This window comes from Hypanus sabinus, unplaced genomic scaffold (assembly GCF_030144855.1).
Source record: "Hypanus sabinus isolate sHypSab1 unplaced genomic scaffold, sHypSab1.hap1 scaffold_126, whole genome shotgun sequence".
Lineage (NCBI taxonomy): Eukaryota > Metazoa > Chordata > Chondrichthyes > Myliobatiformes > Dasyatidae > Hypanus > Hypanus sabinus.
The window spans coordinates 525824-549052 of record NW_026779325.1 but is presented as its reverse complement, the minus strand read 5'-3'; the positions used below and the strand labels follow the sequence as shown (position 1 = coordinate 549052).

General features: G+C 44.5%; 1 protein-coding gene across 1 annotated transcript in view; it reads right to left on the bottom strand.

The window, feature by feature from the left end:
* Positions 1 to 2533: 2533 nt before the first annotated feature.
* Positions 2534 to 23229, bottom strand: part of LOC132386701 (NACHT, LRR and PYD domains-containing protein 6-like) — a 109973-nt gene continuing 89277 nt past the window's right edge. Inside the window, exons 8-16 of the mRNA XM_059959059.1 lie at positions 13969 to 14063; positions 12692 to 12847; positions 11858 to 12024; positions 9729 to 9900; positions 9561 to 9626; positions 4329 to 6066; positions 3579 to 3665; positions 2786 to 2953; positions 2534 to 2621 (exon numbers count right to left, since the gene is read on the bottom strand). Of these exons, the coding sequence (XP_059815042.1) occupies positions 2534 to 2621; positions 2786 to 2953; positions 3579 to 3665; positions 4329 to 6066; positions 9561 to 9626; positions 9729 to 9900; positions 11858 to 12024; positions 12692 to 12847; positions 13969 to 14063 (2737 nt within the window). The remainder of the gene's footprint in view (positions 2622 to 2785; positions 2954 to 3578; positions 3666 to 4328; positions 6067 to 9560; positions 9627 to 9728; positions 9901 to 11857; positions 12025 to 12691; positions 12848 to 13968; positions 14064 to 23229) is intronic.

The window sequence follows — 23229 nt, the reverse complement described above, 5'->3', positions numbered from 1 at the left end:
GGGAGAATCACAAACTGTTACTGTTACCACGCTGCTAATGAGAGAGTACAGAGACAAAGGGAAAACATACTGGGACTGGAACATCTGCGTCAGACAAGGGAGATATAACACCGGGAGAGAGAGACTTGTTGACCCACTATATTATGACTCGTGAAATACTTATGGCTCCAGAGAGGGCTGTTTACTTGGTACCATTCTGTTCATTAAAATTCCTCAGTGGACAGCCGGAGTGGGCTGGTTTGATGGGCTAAGCCATTCAAAACTGATTGACACCTGAGACCCCGTGAGTAGGGATAAAAGTGAGGTCTGGGGAGACACCACTCAGACGCACCATGAGACACACTAGTGAGCGCTGCTTAAGTGTTAGAACCCACGAGAAAAGTGTGGGTCATCGGACACCGAACGAAAGATCGGTCAATTTTAACTCACAGCGTTTATAGCGAGGCCGGTGGGGGCTTGTGTGTGTGCCCACCCTTACCTCGGTGACGAGTCCACCATAGAAGAACGGTCTAGAGGGGTCATACCTGAATGGCCACAACAACACATCCACGGATCAAGAAAGTAAAGGAAGGTTTGACTGACTGTAGCTGTCACTGTTTGCTCGCCCTCTCTCTCTCTCTCTCTCTCTCTCTCTCTCTCTCTCTCTCTCTCTCTCTCTCTCTCCCCCTCCAACGGTTACAACAAAAGATCCAACAACTACCTCAGTCTACATGAACTGAACTGAACTTCATACTTTCCATGATAATTCCTTATCCCCCAGAAAACGATAGAGATTGTTTATTATTGATTATTATTATTATACCCGCACTATTCGGGTTAGTATTGCTAACATGTATTATCTATATATTTGTATTGTTGATATTGATTTGTATATTTTACTGATAAGCACTGTTTGGAAAATAGAACCAGACACCGACGGACACTTCTATTTTTGCTGTTAAGACACCCACTTACAGGGTACGTAACAGATGAAAGTGAATGGGTAGGGGTGCGTCCCGTTAGGAATGCGGATGATTGGAGTGAATGGGAAGAGGTGGTGTCATTGGGAGTGCGGATGGTGGGAATGAATGGGAAAGAATGGCAACTGATTGAGATCGCGGTCGGTGTGAGTGGACGAGAAGCGACGGTGTCCAGTGTGAGAAGGCGGAAAGGGGTGGAGACTCGATCTGAAAATTTATCATCAACTTCGATTTTATCCTGGGCTACTTCTCGAGCTTCTGTGCTCCCCTGCCCATTTTTGCCCCCTTCAACACCCTCCTGCTCTGTGCACACTGCATCCCTCCCCGTCTCTGTGACAACTTCTACCTATATTCGTCTCGTGTGTGTGTGTGTGTGTGTGTGTGTGTGTGTGTGTCTGTGTGTGTGTGTGTGATTCCCTGTGCTACAGTTCCAAGCTGAACATAATGAGAGTCTCCTCTGTAAACTGTTTCAACTCGAGAACCCAGTTGATATATCTCACACTACAGAGACATTTTTTCTCCCCCCGTGTCTGTCCCCAGGAGTGTGTGATGTGACGGTGTGGACCGAGCTTCACTCTGTGCCGGTCCCCAGGAGTGTGTGATGGGACGGTATGGAGGGGGATTCACTATGTGTCTGACACCGGTATTATATCCCCCATGCCTCCAGTACTACGGAGGAACAGTTAGCTCGGAAGGGGCTTAGGTGGAAATGAGATCCTAAACACCCAGACTCTGCCAGACCGGCCTCCCGCAGCCTGAAGCTGAAACGCTACTGTATCAGTGTGAGGAGCTCCGACCCACTGTAGCAGTGCACAGGTGCGGGGGGCAACAGAAAATTCAAATAAAACTCGAGTCCGACACCAGGACAGGAAGTTACAGCGGTTTATTGATTTCATCATGACAAACGTAAATTAAACAATGTGTGAGCTGCTGACGTGCGGGAATAAATAAGCTGCTCCCGACTCGCTCACAGTCACACACAATTAACTGACCGGCGACAAGGAGTGACCGGTTGAATAATCAGTCCCGTTTCTCACCGTCACTCTGCATCGGGGAACCGATGATTATAAAATCACACTTCAGGGCCGTGTCCGGGATCGCTGCAGATCCAGGGTCACTGCCGAGGGATTTGTCCATTTAACATCATCATATCGGCCAGACTGCCAAATGCACCGTCCTCAGCAAAGGGGGCAAAAGGATTCTCTCCCGTGATAATCCTACCCCGGGACACCGGTGACCTAGACTGAGCCCCGGACCCGGGCTCTTCGTATTTGTGTAATTCCCCGGGATCTCACGTGGGGGACTCCCGGACCCTCACATCCGGCGGAAGCGGAGCCGCTGGACAACAGGGGGAAGTACGTCCTACGGGACCACTTCCGATGTAGCAGAGCGCAGGAGTGGAGCCGGTTCCGAGCGAAGTGTTTGCAATTAAACCTGCCGCGGGGTCATTAAAAGTGAAGGAGGCCGTAAAAGGGGAGGGCGAGTTAAAGGAGAGGGGTGATTTAAAGGAGAGGGTTGGGTAATCGGCTAAAATGTCCCCATCCCGCAGGCGGGATGTTCACACATTCAGATGTTCAGATCCACACTGTCAGTCCGGGTCTGTGTTCACGCAGAGATCTCAGTTCCTTCCTCCCTGTCTCACTGAACGGATTCTTCCACAGCCTGAAACAGATGGGAGAATAAAGATGAAATAAACAGATCACACAACAGTGTCAGTAATAGGGGACCCGGGTTAATGTTTCAACAACACTCACAGACAAATATCACCAGAAAACCCGCGGATCCGCTGATATTTTATCACATTGAACATTAACACAAACACTCACAGGATCCGCTTCAGACTCGGGAGGGTCAGTATGAGGCGGCGGAGAGCGGGGATAGATCGGTCTGTCAGAGAGTTTTCACCCAGGTAAAGCTCCGTCAGTGATGGGTTTGCACTGAGAGCGGAGGCGAGATCATCGGCACCAGAATCTGTGAGACCGACACGGTTCAGCCTGGAGATGAGAGAGAGTGAGGGTGAAGGACACAGAGAGACAAGAGACGGTACAAATCCCCAGCGTTTATCAGTAACACAATTACTGATCACATTAATGTTCAGTGTCAGACACCCAGTGACTGTAAACACAATCTCCCTCAGCCTGGAGATGAGAGAGAGTGAGGGTGAAGGACACAGAGAGACAGGAGACGGTACAAATCCCCAGTGTTTATCAGTAACACAATTACTGTTCACATTAATGTTCAGTGTCAGACACCCAGTGACTGTAAACACAATCTCCCACAGTCCGTAACTTACCACAGTTTCTGTATTTTACACTCCGGGGTCCTCTGAGCCGCAGACACCAGTTTCACTCCTGTATCTCCCAGTTTATTATCACTCAGGTTCAGCCACGTCAGTGATGGGTTTGTTCTGCGAGCGGAGGCGAGATCCGCGGCACCGGAATCTGTGAGACCGACACCCCGCAGCCTGGAGATGAGAGAGAGTGAGGGTGAAGGACACAGAGACACGGGAGACGGTAAAAATCCCCAGTGTTTAACAGTAACAAAATTACCGATCACCAGAATGTTCAGTGCCAGACACCCAGTGACTGTAAACACAATCTCCCATAGTCTGGTACTTACCACAGTCTCTGTATTTTACACTCCGGGTTCCTCAGAGCCGCAGACACCAGCTTTACTCCTGAATCTCCCAGTTTATTTTCCCCAAGTCTAAACACAAACAGGCAAATTGATGAACAAAGTGATTCAAACCGTGGGTCTGAGGGAATTTCTCTCTCAGATATTTCAGGAAACATTAAACTGTTCAGTAAATCACTGATCGGAGTTCCCATCACTGTCAATGTCCCTTACTGACCAGCTCCAGGGAATTCACCGAACGTCAGAAATTTAGTCTGTATATGTGACCCTGTAAATTCCACATATTCTGTCTCATTCCCCGGTGGTTAGAAAAGTGTTCCTGATGTGAGAGGGTCGGGAGGGGCAGGGTTGATGGGGAGAAAGTCCCACAGTGAGGAAGATTTTTGCATGGGGAGATGTCGGGAGCAGATGACACTACCTGAGGAAAAGTATGGAAAGAGTCTGAAGGAGGAAGGCGGATGGGGAAGAGAGAACCCACAGGAGGAAGGGCGATTGGGAAGTGACATCCCACAGGAGTAATAGTGTTGGGGAAGATAGACAACAAGCGGGAAGGAGATGGGGAAGAGAGCGCCCACAGAGGAATAAGGATGGGAAAGTGACCGCACAGGATGAACGGGGAAGGCATTTGTCATAATTCTTCACCTTCGTGTTTACTAGTTTTCCCCAAATCCCTTTACATTGAAACAACACAATGGAACAGTTTCACAATTCACAGTGAGAGATATATCAAGTTACCTCAACTCCTGGCACTTGTGCAGCCCGGGTCCCAGCCGCTGGATTCCTTCACACTGAATGTGGCAGCCCGTCAGATCGAGGTGTTTTATTGTATCACAGAGTCCGATAGCATTAGACAGGACCGCACAGTCAATCGGGGTCAGTGTCATTCCACTGAATGAAAGTGTTTCCACAGATCCCAGTACGTCCTGAGCCAGTCCACCATTCTGAGACTCAAACAGGTAGTGCAATGTGTTCAGGAGGCTCCTTTTACCAGCTTCACTCCATGTGTTTCTACTCTGGCGTTTAACCTCCTCCTTCACCCAGTCAATCACCCGGCAGGTTGTTTGATGAGGAAATGGACCCAGAAACTCCTCCAGGCCCCGAGCTGTCATTGGGGAGGAGAGACCAGTAACAAATCGGAGAAATACTTCAAATCGCCCATCTGTCGTGTTGTGGGCTCCAGTGAGGAATTTCAGGATTTCCCCGGGATGAGGATTCAGGAATTGTGCGACTGCAGCTACAAACTCTTGGATGGTGAGGTGTGGGAATGTGTACACCACGCTCTGGGCAGAATCCTCTCTCTCCGAAAGCTCCATCAGGAACCCGGATAGGAACTGGGAAGGCTGTAGATTGTAGTTGATCAAATCTCCATCTGTAAACACAATCTTCCTCTCGGACACTCCTCTGAAGGCCATCTGACCAACCCTGAGTAACACATCACGGGGGTTTTCAATCTCACGGCCGTGGTTTTTCAGGATGTTGTAAATATAGTAGGAGTACAGTTGGGTGATGGTGTTGGGAACTTGCTGGGGGTCCCTGACTCTTTGTGTGAAGAAGGGACCCAGTGCCAGAGCGAGGATCCAGCAGTAGGAGGGGTTGTAGCTCATGGTGTACAGGATCTCGTTCTCCTTCACGTGTTTGAAAACAGCTGCTGCCACCGTCTGATCTTCAAAATGCCTATTAAAATACTCCTTACATTCCTCACCAACAAATCCTAGGATTTCAGCCCAGACACTGATATTCGCCTTTTCCAGTAAATGTAACTCCGTGGGACGGGTGGTCACCAACACTGAACACCCTGGGAGCAGCTTGTGCTGGATTAAACTGTACACAATGTCAGACACCTTGCACTTGAATTCAGGATCTGTGCATGTGGACTGAGATTCTGTGTCTCTCTGACTGTCAGCAAAATTAATTGTGTCATTGAATTCATCCAAACCATCAAATATAAACAACAATCCCTCTGGGTTCTTCCAGACCTCTCTCAGGATGTTCCCAAAGTAAGGATACTGATCCAGAATCAGTTCCTTCAGGTTTATTCTACAGTTAATGCTGTTTAAATCGCGGAATTTGAAACTGAAGACAAACTGGAACTGTTGGTATATTTTCCCCGTGGCCCAGTCGTAAACAATCTTTTGTACCATTGTTGTTTTCCCGATCCCCGGGACTCCGGCCACTGCTGCTGAATTCCTAGATTTGGATTCACTCCGGGAAAAGCTGCTCTGGAACAACTGATCAGTCCGGATTTTATCCAGCTCTCTGCGGAGATGTTTCTCTCTCAATTCTTCATGGTGTCTGCCTCTTGCAAGCAGCTCATTTTGCACCAGTCTCCGATCTCGAACAGTAGAAATGACTGTGAGCTCAGCGCATCGATCATACAGCCGGAAAACCTTCACCTTCTCCCTCATCAGGATCGTGTTCACTCTCAGTGTTTCAGTTTGTGCCCGCAGAGTCTCCTTGTGTTTCTGTTGAACATCTTCCACGGGAACAGAGAACATGGTCAAAATAACAAATGGCTCAACTGACAAAGAACTTTGTAACTGCATTCAAAATTCAGTGTTTGAGATTACACGAATTAGTTTCATACTTCCATGGATATTAGGGCAAAGTAAAATTCTGTTCACAGACACCGGAATTGACAGTGATGAAAGTCCCAGAAAATGTGCAATCCTCATATTCTGACTCTAATTACTTGTGAAGTTGAACATTCCCCTGATATCCTATTCCAATCCTGACTGCTCTCTCGTTAGAACAGCATTTCACAATATTTAAAGCATTGTTTGCCTCATTAACAGACGATGTTAATGTTGATCTGGTGTGGACATGTGGAGAGCAGGACACTCTGCATTTTGGCAAAGCTGCACACTGGGGCGTCACCAGTGCCCACTGCTCTTGCATCAAAACAGGAGCAGAATGTGCGTAAAATACTCAATTGGGGCAGCATCTGGGGAAGAATCAGATCGATAACCCATCGGAACGACAAGTATGAAAATGGGTATTTTTCAGTCTCAGTGATGGAAGAGCGGAGAAAATATGGAAAGGAATCTCCGTGAATGGCAGAGACCATAAGCGTCTCACTGGTGTACATCGTGTGTGTGGAGAGGGTGGGGAAGTCTTGGCAACTGCTACTGATCAGTCTGCCAGGTGGAGTGTGGGACTCTGTATTATGATGCCTCCGCCTATCAGAGTCGACCATTGATGTTGCGTCCCAGCTGACTAGATACGCAAGCCAGGACACTCTTCCATTGGTTAATTTTCTTCTCTTATGATAGTTTCTTCATTTTTATGGATTCTGCTTTCATTTTCATTCAGTGACGTGTACCCTTTATCAGAATTGCATATGCTTGTACGGAGTGCTGAATCCTCCTTGCGTTGATGAAACTATATCCTTAGAGCTAATTGTGGATTTCAGAAAAGGCAAGATGAGGGAACACAACACACCAGTTCTCATAAAGAGATCTGAAGTGGAGACAGTGAGCATTTTCAAATTCCCTGGCTGTCGATATCTCCGGGTATCTAATCTGGACCCAATACATCGATGCAGCTACAAAGAAGGCACAACAGTGGCTATATTTCATCAGGAGTTTCCAACATCACTCGAATATTTCTACAGATGTAACCTGGATAGCATTGCAACTGGCTGCATCACCGTCTGGTTCATGGGGACTATGGTGCAGGATCGGAGTAAGGCGCACACTCCACAATTCAGGAGCAACTTCTCCTCTGCCATCCAATTTCCGAATGGACATTGAACTCATCGATAGTGACTCATTAATCTATATTTTTTTTATTTCTATTTCTACACAACTTATTTAATTTAATATTTTATTGAATCACACGAACTTGCATAGCTATATCTATTATATATGGTTTCTTTGGAAATTAGTTCTATTATTTGAATTAGTAGATTTAGCTTTACTGATGCAAGAACAGCTAATTTCCAATCATTCCTGTATAGCTGTGTCAAAGTATAATTCCTTTATTACATTTATTCTGATTTGATACCTGATTTTTCTCCGTTTCAGTAAATTAGAACGCGGGTTTAAAACTAGACGAAACCATAGTGGGCTTTGTAAGTCGCTCTGGAAAATGTCTCCATTTATTTTGAAAACAGTGGTTGTTAATAGGGCGATTATTGTACGCCAATACTTCATCAGATGTTTAGAAATTTCACATTGATTTAGGTGCATCTTATATATATTAGGAACTTCTCTTAAACACGCGAGTGACAGAATCAAATAGTTTCTGATTGACAGTATAATATTGAAAGATTTCTGCTTTCCCCAGATCTTGCTGTAGAATTACTTAATCTATTATCAGTTGTTCCTTAAATCCGTTCATACCCAAACTGTATTCTTACTGCTCTTCTAAATATCTATTGTGGTTATCTAAGTAAGTGGTAATTATTTACGAGATGCACGATGTTACAATTTTATATATAAAATCGTCTTATTATTATGAAGTCAGTAATAACATAGTAGATGACCATTCAATAGTCTTATAAATGCAGAATTAAAGATGTTCTTTTGTATTTACTGCCCCATGGGAGTATGGAGGAGGAAATGTTTGAGGTAGTTTAGGGTTCAGCATCAAGGCCTTAGGCGCGGTTAGTGTCTTGCTAACTTGATTGAGTTCTTCCAGGAGGTGACAAAGGTGATGGATGAAATTACACATAGATATTGTCTGCTTGGATATTAGTTGGGTGTTTGACAAGATCCCACATCGGAGGCTCATACAGAATATTAACGTGCTGGAGAACTTTGTGAATTGTCCTGGCTGCCGGGGACGCACACTAGGCGAAAATTCTTTCGCTGGCGGGTGGTGAATCTGTGAAATTATTGTCATAGACAGCTAAGGAAGACAAGTATTTGGGTATATTTAAAATGCAGATTGATATGTTCCTGATTAGGAAGAGTGCCAACGTTTACTGGGATAATGGGGTAGAGAGGAATTGAAGAGCAAGTTCACTGCGCCGAATGGCTTAATTCTGCTCCTGGATCTTATGGTGTTAGCAAGCATCTGGAGTATTGTATTCACTTCTCTTTGTCCAGCTCTTGGAAGGATTGGTGAGGCTGCAGAACAGGATCATCAGGGTGCTGCCTGGATTCAGTGGCATGTGCTACAAGTAGAGGTTTGATAAACTTGGTTTGTTTATTCTGGAGTTAGACTAGAGATCTGACAGGTGTATAAAACAGAGAGATAAGATTTTGGGTAGCCTGAATTTTGTTGTTTTGTAATCACATATGACTGGTGTCTAGTACCTGAGGGCATTTGGTTAGAGTGAGACGGGGTAAATTTACAGCACAAGGGTAGTTTTTTTTCACGTGGTAGTGGATGCCTGGAATTTATTGCGTGAGTCATGTCGGAGGCAATTATGATATATATTCTCTTAGATATACACATGAAATGTGTGGTAAATGCGGGGGTATGGTCAATAATATAGAAGAGGACAACAAAGTATTTATTTTATTTCCCAGATATATAAAGAGTAAAAAAAAAGTGAAAGGTTCTATATCGGACTGCTGAAAATGATGTTGTGGATGTAGTAGTGGGTGAAAAGGAAATGGCAGACAAACTCTGTGGAATTCACTAGGGAATTACAAAATGTAAAGAGCATCAGCAGACAGAATTGAGTGTAGCTGCTTTACAAAGGAGAAGGGGCTTGGGAGATGAAAGGTCTGAAGATTGAAAAGTCACCTGGACTGGGTCATACCATTTATTAGGAGCCTGTCTGGGGTGTGTGGGCATTTCCAGAGCGTTAGGACCTGGAGTGAAGGCTTCACCAGAACCAACACCTGGATTAATAGAAGAATACATTGTAGAATATTCAGGTCACAACGAGAGATTCTCTGAATTTTAACCTGAACCAAAGATCAGCGAGTGATTAATGGTGAATTACAATTCCCAGGTTCTACCAAGTCACAGTCAAGCATTTGAGATCTGGTTTGAATTAAGCATTTCATCACTCACCTATCAGTTGAGAGGGTAACTCAGATAACCCTTGGGTGATGTTTATGTATACCAGTGGATCGGGACCTGTTTAAATAATTTAAAAACAAATCCATGAAAACAGAGCTAAAATAATTAAAACTGTTTATTTCAATATGCCTTTGTGTTCAGAGTGTGTTTTTAACGTACCGAGCTCCTGTATTTCCCTCAATATTCTGTCCAGCTTCGGTAACTCAGTCCTCCATTTCACAAAGGATTCCCACATCACTCTCCGGGCCCGGGAGCCTTTGTCCATCACCAAACTGAGGAAGAGTCTGGAACTCTCTGTCCGTTTTCCCTTTTCTGTCAGCTCAGTGACTTTCTATAAAAAGGAAACAATGAATTTACTGTGGAGCTGACAGACAGACATGGAGAATGTGCAGGAAAATATCTGTTCATGGTCCCAGTAGCTTCAGAACAGATGCAGTCACTGGGCTGCTGCCTCATCCTCCCTGGGTTCAGTCATTAACAGAGAAACAGAAACTGAAGGAAATTCTAAATCAATATTGTGTAAGAATAAGGATTCACTGACATCATGCAGTATATTCAATGTGATTAACTTACTTGTCCATAAATGTGCAACATTACATCAAAAAGATGCGACAACAAGAACGGAAGAGAGAGGGCAGCGAGAGAGCAATAAAAAATGGCTGGCAGGCATCACTGAGTCGTGGCTAAACGAAAATCCCAGTTGGGTTTTCACATCTATGGATAAATAATCTAATCGAAAGGATAGGCGCGTACGTGAAAGAGTTGGATTGACTCCGTTCTCATAGAAAAATATAGAAGTCTTTATAAGAAAGTGACATCGGATTGGACGATGTAGATGTTAAGAAACTGCATAAAAAATAACCCAAATAGAACAGTAAACAGATTGTGGGCTACAAATTCCAGTGGGAGAGAGAAGCGGCATGTAAAGAGGTCAACGCTAAAATAGTCATGGAGAATTTCAACATGCGGCAGGCTTTGCAAAATCAGGTCGGTGCTGAATCCCAAGTGAGGGAATTTATACAATGCCAATGAGACGGCATTTGAGAGAAGCAAAATGGTTGAACCCATTATAGCAAAGCCGTATGTGGATTCTGCTTTAGACAATAGACAATAGACAATAGGTGCAGAAGTAAACCATTCGGACCCTCGAGTCTGCACCGCCATTCTGAGATCATGGCTGATCATTCACTATCCATACCCAATCCCTGCCTTGTCCCCATATCCCTTGATTCCCCTATCCATCAGATATCTATCTAGCTCCTTCTTGAAAGCATCCAAAGAATTGGCCTCCATCGTCTTCCGAGGCAGTGCATTCCACACCTCCACAACTCTCTGGGAGAAGAAGTTCTTCCTCAACTCTGTATTAAATAACTGACCTCTTATTCTCAATCCATGCCGTCTGGGACTGGACTCTCCCAACATCTGGAACATATTTCCTGCCTCAATCCTATCAATTCCTTTAATTATCTTAAACGTTTCAATCAGATCCCCTCTCAATCTCCTCAATTCCAGTGTGTAAAAGCCCAATCTCTCCAATCTCTCTGCGTAAGACAGCCCAGCCATCCCAGGAATCAAACTAGTGAATCTACGCTGCACTTCCTCAATTGCCAGAATGTCCTTCCTCAAACCTGGAGACCAAAACTGTACACAATATTCCAGGTGTGGTCTCACCAGGGCCCTGCACAAATGCAAAAGGACATCCTTGCTCTTGTACTCAATTCCCCTTGTAACAAAGGCCAACATTCCATTTGCCCTCTTCACTGCCTGTTGCACTTGCTCATTCACCTTCATTGACTGGTGAACTAGGACTCCTAGGTCTCTTTGCATTTCTCCCTTTCCTAACTCTACACCGTTCAGACAATACTCTGCCCTCTTGTACCTGCTTCCAAAGTGGATAACTTCACATTTATTCACATTGAATGACATCTGCCAAGTATCTGCCCACTCACCCAGCCTATCCAAGTCTCCCTGTATTCTCCTAACGTCCTCTTCACATGTCACACTGCCACCCAGTTTAGTATCGTCAGCAAACTTGCTGATATAGTTTTCAATGCCCTCATCTAAATCGTTGACATAAATCGTAAATAGTTCTGGTCCCAATACAGAGCCCTGTGGTACCCCACTAGTCACCTCCAGCCAGTCCGAGAAACACTCATTCACTGCTACCCTAAGTCAGAGATGAAATTCTCCATTGTCATGTAGAACTACTAGAACGTGAAGGAGATTAATATCGATCACTATTCCCTCTCATACCAGCAGTTCGGTGACAATACACTAAATAGACTCACCTCATTTTCTTCTCTACTGAAATGTCCCTGCTTTGTCAACATCCAACCGAGTCTTTCAACCTTTTCTTTAATCGCATGTTTGAGTCTGTCCCTGTAAAACTTTGTCAGTTGGAACAGTACATATTCATCCCCCTGTGCCAGCAGCTTGGAGATTGTAAACTCTGGCTCTGTGAATATAAAAAGAGAATGTCGGCACGAACTCAAATATCCCTCGTCTCCACCGCTCTCACCCAACTCAACAAAAAAATCGTCTTGGACCTACCTTCAGCCACAAAAGAAGATTTATTCCCAGTCTCCAACACTGGCCATAAAACCCACCCGACAATGTTTTAGGCATTATGTTACCAGAAGGACCACATTTAATACAAAACCAGTCCACCCACCGGCCCATCCTCTCACCTATATTTGGATGGGCGATAAATGTTGGGACTGTCAATGATAGTCGCTTCCCAACGATACTCTCTCCTTCCTGGCGAATACATTTCCCTTAATGCATATCCCGGGAACACTCTCTTATCCTGACAGCTGCATTTCCTCCAAATGTCACCCTGGAAATCCTCGGAAAAGGTAGTAAGTTTCCTGTAGCAGGGTAGCGGGTGCCCACTACACCACATGTACCACGCCCACACATTTCCCCTCTCTGACCAACCCTCTAACAAGGCCACACCTTTACCCTCTTCCCTGCCACATTCTATGAACTCATCAGCCTCATATTTCACTCACCCACTCCTTGTTGGGGAGTTGTCAATTCCGTGTTTAATGAGCTTCCGAGCTGACTTGTGCCGGTTCCAGGGTCCTGATCGGTGTCCCTGACGCCACTGTCTCTGGACTGACTTTGCTCCCCTTTCTCTGCGGCCGGACTGCATTCTCCTGGCACATCGCTCTCGATCCGACGCTGCTTTGGTACCTTGCTTCCCGTGTCCTCATCATCTTCCCTGGATGCGCTGCCTGGGAAGAACCTCTTGAGTGCTCTCCAAAACCAATTCCCACCTGAAATAAATGATGAATTGCAGGTTATACTGGAGTGATTTAGAGCTGAGCAGAACAAGGATTTACAATGGGTGTCTGCAATGGAGCCGAGACTCCGGCTGACCAGAGTTGGAGTGGGACTCTGCTGGTGAATGTGAACTGCACTTCCTACCATGTGACTATTCTGATAAGCCGGAGACTGGACACATGCCCTCCCAGAAGGAGAACAGGATAGGCACAGTAATATTGATTAGTGGCTTCGCGCTGATGACCAGCAAATCTTAATGAAACAGGTACGGGTGACACCGGGAAATATCATTGAGATTATTTTCCACAAGCAAAACTATCCCTGGGGATCACGCTGTCCAGTCGTCTGTGTCACACACAGGCGAGCCATTGGATTACACTCTGCCCGATCAGTTAGATCACACATTCTCCGTTCACTGTGCAACACACTGTCCGCTGCACTTTAAATCTCTGTTTTGAGAAACCCACATTCACCTTTTGTTCGCAGCGCAGATATTCATTGGTTTAATAAAACAACGAAACAGACCACAAGTTTATCTACAATGAACTGTCTCCTGATCGTCAGCCGTTCCCAACATTGGTAATGTTCCCGGCTTGGCTACACTAAATAGTTTTCGAAAACTCCCCTCATCTACGTTGCGCTGTAGCCAAGAAAACCCAAAGGGTGTTGATAGCTGCCCTTCCAAAACCTGAAATACTGTGTTAACACACCATCTCTGAATTCGCGGAAATGTTCCAATCATCTGGCCTTGAGCTTTAAAAATGAAAGTAGGAGATGTCTGACACGTCAAGGCTTGTCTAGAGGTGAAACAGACCCTGAGCCCTCTGTCGCATTCCTGTGTTTCACTCACAACCACTTGACTCAGGGCCTTCTGCTCCTTCCAGTCAGGTGAATCTTTGTAAGATGAGCGGAGTGTTGACCATTACCGATATCAGGTCGCTGCGCCGGAACTGCTAGATCGATCAATTACACAATGACGCTTTACCAGTGCGATCAATGGCCCTGCTTGGTGAAACTTTCCTGTGCACTGTTAAGACCTGTGTTAGTTTCTTCATCTGAACTCTTGTGCACCAACAGGACAGAAGTTCAATTATAAAGATCCCAGTGAACATACCTGTAGCCATTCTGATTCTGACTGACGATTGTTGATTGTCGTCGTCTTGTTTACACTTTGTTTCCGGTGCAGGGAATCTCCACCTGTTGGTGATGCTGTGAATTACACAACAAACAAACAGTGAATCGGAGAATGATTACTTTGCGAATATGACAGTAGGACCATCCCTTGTATCAGAGCAGCTTAGACACCAAACATTCCCCGTTTCCATCAACATACAGACTATGTATGTCTGTCCATGGATACCTGGCGCATCTACTGATAGGGTCACAGAGCAACAGAGCACAAATACAGACCATTCAGCCCATCGAGGCAATGCCAACATAGTGCCCACTGAGATGGTCCCAATTTTATTTGATGCATCCAGTTCCAACCGGCCTCGTCACTCCATCTTCACATCCCAGCTATACAATTGCGCCTGCCTCATCCACTTCCTCTGGCAGGTCCCTCCACATCATCACCAGCCTCTGCATGGAACGGCTGTTGTTCGTGTTTGTTTTGCAATCTATTTGCAACGCCTCTTCCCAATTAGATCACCTACAAACTGCGATAAGCTTTACTGTGAGCACCATCCACTACTTTGTGTCATCCGCGAACTTATCAGTCAAACTTTCTGCATTCCCATTCAAATCACTGTTACAAAATTACGTACATTAAGAGGCCCCGACGTGTTGCCTTGGCGGCACATCACTAGTTACTCGCCTTCATTACGAGGAGCAAACTTTAATCACTACTCTTTGCTTGCTACTTTTAAGCGAATGTTGAATCCATCTAACTTGCTCTCTCTCTGGAATGCATGGGGCTTAATTTTCCAGAACAAGCTGCTACGTGGGACCTTATTAAAGGTTTTCATGAAGTCCTATATAAACATCCATGGGAAAATAACTTAGAATTTTCACCTCTGCTTAATGTCTGGTTCACAGGTTCTGACAATGTAATTAGTAGAAACGTACATGATGAAGCCAGGGTAGGTAAATGAAAATTATTGGTTGGCATTTGCTTGTCAGAACTGAATGAACTGTGGTGTTTGTACATTTTGCTTCAAAAAGGTTTGTCTCAGCAGAGGCTTCCATGGCAATATACTCGAGTGTTGGTAAATCATTACAGCTTGCAACAATCAGAGCGATCAGTGACATGTTACTGCAGTTCATGGTAATTCCATATTACTTAAATCACTACAGCACGAAGCAATTGCGACATAAAGAGAATAAATTGTCAACGCATTTTGAGATGATTATAATGTAATACAGATAAGCAAGGAGGCGTTGGAACTGAGCAAAAGCTACGTAAGAAGATGCAAGATTTGAAATTAGCAACCATGAGGGAATATGAGTGCTTTAAAGAGCTGGGCTGCTGGAAGCACATTGCCAAACCTGCAGTGATAGAAATTGTTTGGACAGAGGCATACTGATACCTCCAGGCACACTCAACCTCACGCCAAAAACTTCCCATCTTGCATTGTACAGATACATAATGTCTGAAGGACCAGTGTTTCAGTGAATGAGACTCACCAAACTTTCACTTGACGAATCAATGGCAACTCTGAGTCAGAAAGGTTCTTTAAAGTCGGTGCTCTCAATCCTCGGGCTGGTTCACTTGTTGCTGTTCCCTCATTCTCAGTCGTGGTTTATTTCCAGTTGTGGGCATTTCTTCCAATAAATCTCTCACCGCAGTCTAACGTTAACTAGAGAGATAATGAAACACTTTAACAATCCGAAGGAGAACATTTCCGCTGAATTTTGCGAAACACATAATACACTGAAATACAAATTTTGAAGACAAATATAAAGATCTCAGTGGACAAATCTGGAATTGTCCCTCACACGTCAAAAAGCCAAATTGGACAATAAGGGGACATAACAGACCACTCCCACTCGGATATGTCTTTCTACCGTCAAGATGAGGCCACACGCAGTTCGATGGAGCAATACCTTATCTCCCGCCTAGGTAGTCTCCTGCCTGCCGGCATGAACATTCAGCTCACTGACCTCCATTGATACCCCTGCCCCCTTGCCACATCCTTATCTATAATTTTAGTTTTGTTCTCTTTCTCTCCCTTTCTCCCCACTATAACCTCCCCCCAGCCCTACCTTTCTTTCTCATTTATTTCCAATAATTCTCCACCTTCCACCATCACATTTCCATCCAGACTATCACTTCCCAGCTCTCTACTTCATCCCTCCACCAACTTCTTATCCCTCCTCGACCACCCCATGTTAATTCACTCCTGATGAAGGGTTTCGTCCCGAAACGTCGTCACTACCTCCCCCCATAGATGCTGCCTGGCCTGCTGAGTTCTGCCAGCATTTTGTGTTTTTATTTCTTTCCAGCATCTGCAGATTCACTCGTGTTTCCGATGAAATGTAATTCATTTGGTATATTTTTTTTCCTTTGAAGAATGGACATTTTTCTCTCCAGATTTAACTGTGCCCCAGCTGTCAGGAACTGACTTCGATGTCAGTCTGTTTGTAAAGAGCCATTTTTAACAGATGTTGGTAGTTGGATCGTTCCAGTGATAGGCCGGTTGGGGAGCAACTGCAGCGAGATAACCACCCCCTAGAGCTAACAACCAGTCAAAGTCGACATCAAGATAAGGACGCCCTTCTCCTTCAGTTTATTGCTCACTGACTGGAAACAAGTTACCACTTCACAGCAACAATCATATGAAATTATAATCATTTCCCTCTGCCGAATTTGTCTGGCACTGTACTTGTTTTACAGATACATCTGCCGTTCCTCGTCAGAGCCGGGTGGAAAAACAGCAAGCATTAAATTCACAGCGCCTCTTATTTGTCAGAGTGTGCTGCTTTTTGTATGTTGAATTAGTATCTGGACATTCGCACCCTCAGTCCTGTTCCGTCATTCTCTATGATCACAGCTGGACTGAGATCTCAGTGACACGTCCCTGCGACCGTCAGCAACACTTCACTCCATTGCCTGTCAAGAATCTGTGTTTAGTGGAATTAAACACATTAAAAAAGAAAAATAAAAACTCTGCTTATCTTTTTCTTTCAGGGGGAGATTTCCAAAGACACATGACTTCTACCTCATAAAAACAACCTAATCTATCTTCATCTGTTTCAGCTCCCCTTACAGTGGCAAACCTGCCACCCACATTCCTGTCCAGACTCTGCGTGATGCTCACTCTCCTTATGACTTCTACCTCATAAAAACAACCTCATCTATCTTCATCTGTTTCAGCTCCCCTTACAGTGGCAAACCTGCCACCCACATTCCTGTCCAGACTCTGCGTGATGCTCACAACAAGGGCTCAATTAATTTATCTAAACATCAGCAGAAACAATCTCCTCTCCTTCATCCAAATCACAGAGATTACGTTCAAGTCCCCGTCTTAATCGAGTTACAGCGAACACAGAGTAGAGGTCAGCGTTGAAGCGGACGGGGAACAGCAACAGAGGGGACATGCACTCAGTGGCCACATTATTAGGTACAGGAGGTACATAGTGAAGCGCACACTAAGTATAGAATTTGCTGTTTTTGTCTACCGTCAGTGAGAATTACCACAATCTTTGTTAATATAAATATCACTGCCAGATCTACCTCGTCTTCTGTAAAAAACACACTTACGGAATAATCGAGCGCACAGATCCGTAAAGCCGTGCGCTTTCAATGATAATATTGATATGCTAGAAATATTAGAACTACTGCCGTTAGAAGAAGGCTTATTAAAACACCATAACATTCCCGAATACAGTCCATGTTCCTACCTGATGCAGAACACCTGGGTCTGGTTTCACCGAATCCAAGTATCTGAATTTTATGTCCCTAACAGTATGTGAACACACCCTGAGCAATGTTCAGTTGATAACTCGCTCATAAACCTGAGCTTCAGTCTATTCAGCATGTAACGCCACACTTTGTTCCACAACGCTTGTGTTAAACCACACAAAAACTCACCTTGCTTGAATTAGTCTTTCTAACTTGTGGTCCGAAGCAGAATTAATACTGAAGTGCGCGACATGTTACCACCACCATAGGGGAATCATAACCCGCATCCTGGTTCCGTTTGGTTGGTGCTGTCACATTGAATTTATTGTTCACCCAGTGACCAGTTTATTGTCAGATTATAAACTCCAGCGACAGCTCAGGGCAAAGATCGCTGAGGGTTTATTGCACAGAGACAGCAGAAGGAAGGACGCTCTCCACTCTGATGGAATATTATGCATTTGAAATAGTGTTCTCTTTCGATCAGCGGACATCCCCTTTCTCCAGATTTAACTATGCCCCCGTAGCCTGGACATGCACTGATATTAAGTTGGTCCTTTTAAAAGCCATCTTTAACAGTTCTCCGCAGTTATAACATTTTGGTAATGGGCAACTCGGGAGCGGCTGTGCCAGCATTACCATCTTACAGAGATAAATACCCGTTAAAGCCAACAGCAAGACAAGGATGCCCTTCTCCTTCAATTCATTGTTCACTGACTGGAAACAAATTGCTGGATTACAGCGCCATCATATAAAATTTAGACCATTTCCCGGCTGCTGAATTTGCCTGACATCGCATTTAATTTACACCTAGATCAAACGTTTTTTTATCAGTGACGGATGGAAAAATCTCTGAACATTAATTTCACTGGGACTCTTATTTGGCGGAGGCTGCTGCTGGCATATTGGATTAGTAGCAGGACATTCGGCCTTTCAGTTCTGTTCCACCATTCTCTGATTCTCTGACCCCAACTGAACTCTGATCTCAGCGGCCCAAGCCTGCACAGCCTGCAACACGTCACTCCATTGCCTGTCAAGAAACTGACTGCGTTCTACGGAATTAAACATAAAAAAAAAATCTCCTGCTTTTTCTTTTTTTCCTTTGAGGAACAGAATTCCAAAGACACACTATTCCCCCTCGTAAAAATAATCTCGTGTATCTTCACCTGTTTGAGTTTCCTTTACAACAGCAAACATATTGTCCACATTGCTGTCAAGATGTCTCGTTATGTTACGTTTGAATAGCAACCGCTCAACTCATTTATGTAAACAAGCGGATAAAGTCTCCTCTCATTGATCTAAATAGCAGCGAGTATTATCGCCTCCCAACCTTTATCTAAGAATACAGTAAAAAAAATCCGACATTCATTCAATTCCTCAGACACCTCCCTCTGCAACAGAATCCTAGAATTCCTGAATGGGAGACCTAAGTCAGGCGGAACGGGAGCAGCATTCCCAGAACCATCACACTGAGCACGCCCCCCCCCCCCGCCAGGGCTGTGCTCAGTCCACTGTTGTTCACTCTCCTGACCCACGACTGTGCTGCAACACACAGCTCGAATTACATAATCAAGTTCGCCAATTACACGACCGTGGTGGGTCTCATCAGCAGGAACGGTGAGTCAGCTTACAGAGAGGAGGTGCAGCGGCTAACGGACTGGTGCAGAGCTAACAACCTGTCTCTGAATGTGAGCAAAACAAAAGAGATGGCTGTTGACTTCAGGAGGGAACGGAGCGATCACTCCCCGCTGAACATAGACGGCTCCTCGGTAGAGATCGTTATGAGCACCAAATTTCTGGGTGTTCACGGGGCGGAGAATCTCACCTGGTCCCTCAACATCAGCTCCATAGCAAAGAAAGCCCAGCAGCGTCTTTACGTTCTGCGAAGGCTGAGGAAAGTCCATCTCCCACTCCCCATCCTCATCAGATTCTGCAGAGGTTGTATTGAATATACAGCTGCATCACTGCCGGGTTCGGAAATTGCATCATCTCGGATCGCAAGTCCCTGCAGCGGATAGTGAGGTCAGATGAGAAGGTCATCTCTTCCCGCCATTACGGGCATTTACACTACACGCTGCATCCGCAAAGCAAACAGAATTATGAAGGACCCCATGTACCCCTCACGCAATCTCTTCTCCCTCCTGCCATCTGGGAAAAGGCACCGAAGTATTCGGGCTCTCACGACCAGACTATGTAACAGTTACTTCCCCCAAGTTATCAAACTCCTCAATATTCAGAGCCTGGACTGATGCCGTACTGCCCTACTGTCTTGTTTATCATTTATTGTAATGCCTGCACTGTTTTGTATACTTTATGCAGTCCTGGGTAGGTCTGTAGTCTAGTGTAGTTTTTTTTTCTGTGTTGTTTTTTACGTAGTTCAGTCCAGATTTTGTACTGTGTCATGTAACACCATGGTCCTGTAAAACGTTGTCTCAGTTTTACAATGTACTGTAGTAGCAGTTATGGTCGAAATGACAGTTAAAAGTGACGACTTGACTCGACTTGAAAATTGATGCAAAATGCTTATTCAGTGCGTCCTCCATTTTATTATCCCCTATTACTGTCTCTCGATCATCGCTTTCCACTTTCTCCTCGCTCGTATACTTTGTGTATCTGAACAAAAAAAAACTTTTGATATCTTCTTTAATCATATTGGCTAGCATTATATTGTATTCCTTCTTCAACTTTCAATGAGTTTTATTTTGCCTTCTGCTGGCATATAAAATTTCCCAATCATTTAACTTCCCGCTAATACTTATTGTATTGCATGCCTTCTCTATGCCTATGGTGTTGGCGTTGAATAGTGTTCTGTGCCACGGCTGTATCATCTTCCTTTATAACACATCTCCAATTTAGTAAGAATATATTGTGTGCTTTAGAAATTCCTTTCGGAAACTACCGACAGTGCTGTTCTGCTGTCATGCCTGCCTGAATTCTTTTCCAATCGATTCTGGCGTACTCCTCTCAAATGGCATTGTAATTCCCTCTACACTGTAATTTTGATGTATCCTTTCTTTTCAAATTTGAGGGTGAACTCGATCATATCGTGATCATTTTCACCAAAGCTCTCTGATCAATTCCGGCTCGTTACACAGTATCTCCCGGTGGGCTCAACCTCGAGCTGCTCTAAAAAGCCACCGCGCAGGTATTCCCGAAATTCTGTCTCTTGGAGTCCAGGATCAGCATGATTTCCCCAGTCTTGCGCAACATTTTAAACCAGCATGACGATTATCATACTGCCCTTTCGGCAGGCGTTTTCTATCTCATGTTATATTGTGTAGACCAAATCCGTATTCTGGTTTGGGTTGTCTGTAAATATAACTCACTTAATGGTTTTATCCTTACAGTTTGTTGTTCTATCTACAAGGATTCAACACCTTGTAACCCCATATCACCTCTTTTAAATGATTTAATTTAACATTTAACCAACAGAGTAACCCTGCCTCTTCTCCATTCTTGGCTAGCCTTTTACTGCAAAGTATATCATTGACATTAAGCTCCCGCTTATATTCTTCCTTCAGCAACGATTCAGTGATTCTTACAGCATCCTATACTCGTATTCCCATATGAAACTGTGCGAGAAGTTCTTCAACCATGCCCAGTATACTACGTGCATTCAAATAGAACGCCTTCAGTCCAGTATTCACCCATTCATATTTTTCTCGCCTTTTCCGCTCCATCTTATCCGACTGAATGCAATTCTATTTAAACCCCCCCCCCCCCAGAAAATTCCAGCCTATCAGCCCGCCAGCACATTAGACCCCTCTGATTCAAGAGTAACCCGTCCCTTTGGTAAAGATCGTTCTCTCTCCAGAATCTCCTCCAGAAACTGCAACACGATCTCATTCTAGTCGTCAATGTCAATTGACTAAAACGACAATAAATCGTCCCTGTGTTCAATTACCCAAACGACAATCAGCACACTTCAAAGATTATCTGTCCGACGTTAGTGGATGGTCGCATATCCGGGTCCTGTGACAGGCACCAGCTGCTCATACGACCATCTTCCACCAACTCACATAACTGCACGTACCCCGATCGGTGGGGTGGAGGGTGGGAGTGCGCTAAGCAGGTTTGCGAACCATGTTTGTTCAAATGTGACCTGCAGTCCAGTGGAGGAAGGGAGATCTCTACAACTCTTTTATTTGGTCCATCTTCAGAAAAAAAAAATCTCTGGGCATTTTTCAGTGCAGAAGCGGATAAAGAAACTAAAGTATGAAAACGGTGCAACTTGTTTTCAATGGTGTGGATAGTGTTTATTTCACTTACAGCTTTCTTCAGATGTATTTTTTTTCTGATGCCCAAAGCTGTCAATAATGTAGTAAATATAATTGTTAACATATATTCTCTGAAGATACGTTTAATATAATTTTAAAATATTATGAATACTGCAAATAAATGTTTATGTTTAAGTTGTTTCAACCAGGCTATGCACAAAGAGAAAGAGAATTATTGACATCACATATCAGATTAATTACGGTCAAAAATAGATATAGCTAACGCTTTATATTTCAGCACATGCAGAAATATAGACAACACCACGGGTTTGTATAGAATGAAATAACACACATTATTGATAATGATTTTGCAATAATTAGAAATGTTTGCTCCAATGGGAGTGAACATTCAAGACAAAGTTCTTTGGAAAAGGGGACGGATGTGAAACACGGTCTTGATCAATCTGCCTGATATCTTCGCCGATTAAAATCAGACTCATCTCTGGGACTCTATGAACAGCCATTCTCTGGAATGGAACTACAGATCAGCGGACAGGAAGCAGAGTCGAACACGAGGAAATCTGCAGATGCTGGAAATTCAAGCAACACACACAAAACGCTGCTGGAACGCAGCAGGCCAGGCAGCATCTATAGGAAGAAGTACAGTCGACGTTTCGGGCCTTGCCTGTTCTCCATCTCCCTCTGGTGCTCCCTCCATCTTTCTTTCTCCCTAGGATTCCCGTCCCATGATCCTTTCCCTCTCCCTTTTGCCAATCAACTTTCCAGCTCCTCCCCCTCCTGTCTACTATCATTTAGGATTTGCCCCATCCCTCCCACTTTTAAATCCCTTACTATCTTTTCTTTCAGTTCGTCCTGACGGGTTCTCGGCCCGAAACTTCGACTGTACTTCTTCCTACTGACGCTGCCTGGCCTGCTGCATTCCACCGGCATTGTCTGTGTGTTGCGGGAAACAGAGTGTAATAATGGAATGTCGTAATGATCAGGGGCTCTTTATTTCAATAAGTAAAATAGCCTACACTTTCAAACAGGTCGCTGCTCACACTGAAGTTATCATTGCCTGAATTACATCACCGTCTCTGCTGTTCAACCTCAGCCGACTGAGTTGATGATCTCACTAGTGGTCTCGCGGATAAACGTCGTTACTGTTTCACGCCCATCGTTGACCATGTTAATCATGTAGTTGTGCCTGGAGTCTTAAATCTGATGACAGTGATGATGCCACTGCGATTCCTGGTCACTCGCTGAACTCCATTCCAAAGACACCAATGTTTGAAATTGCTCCTCAATGCATAAAATT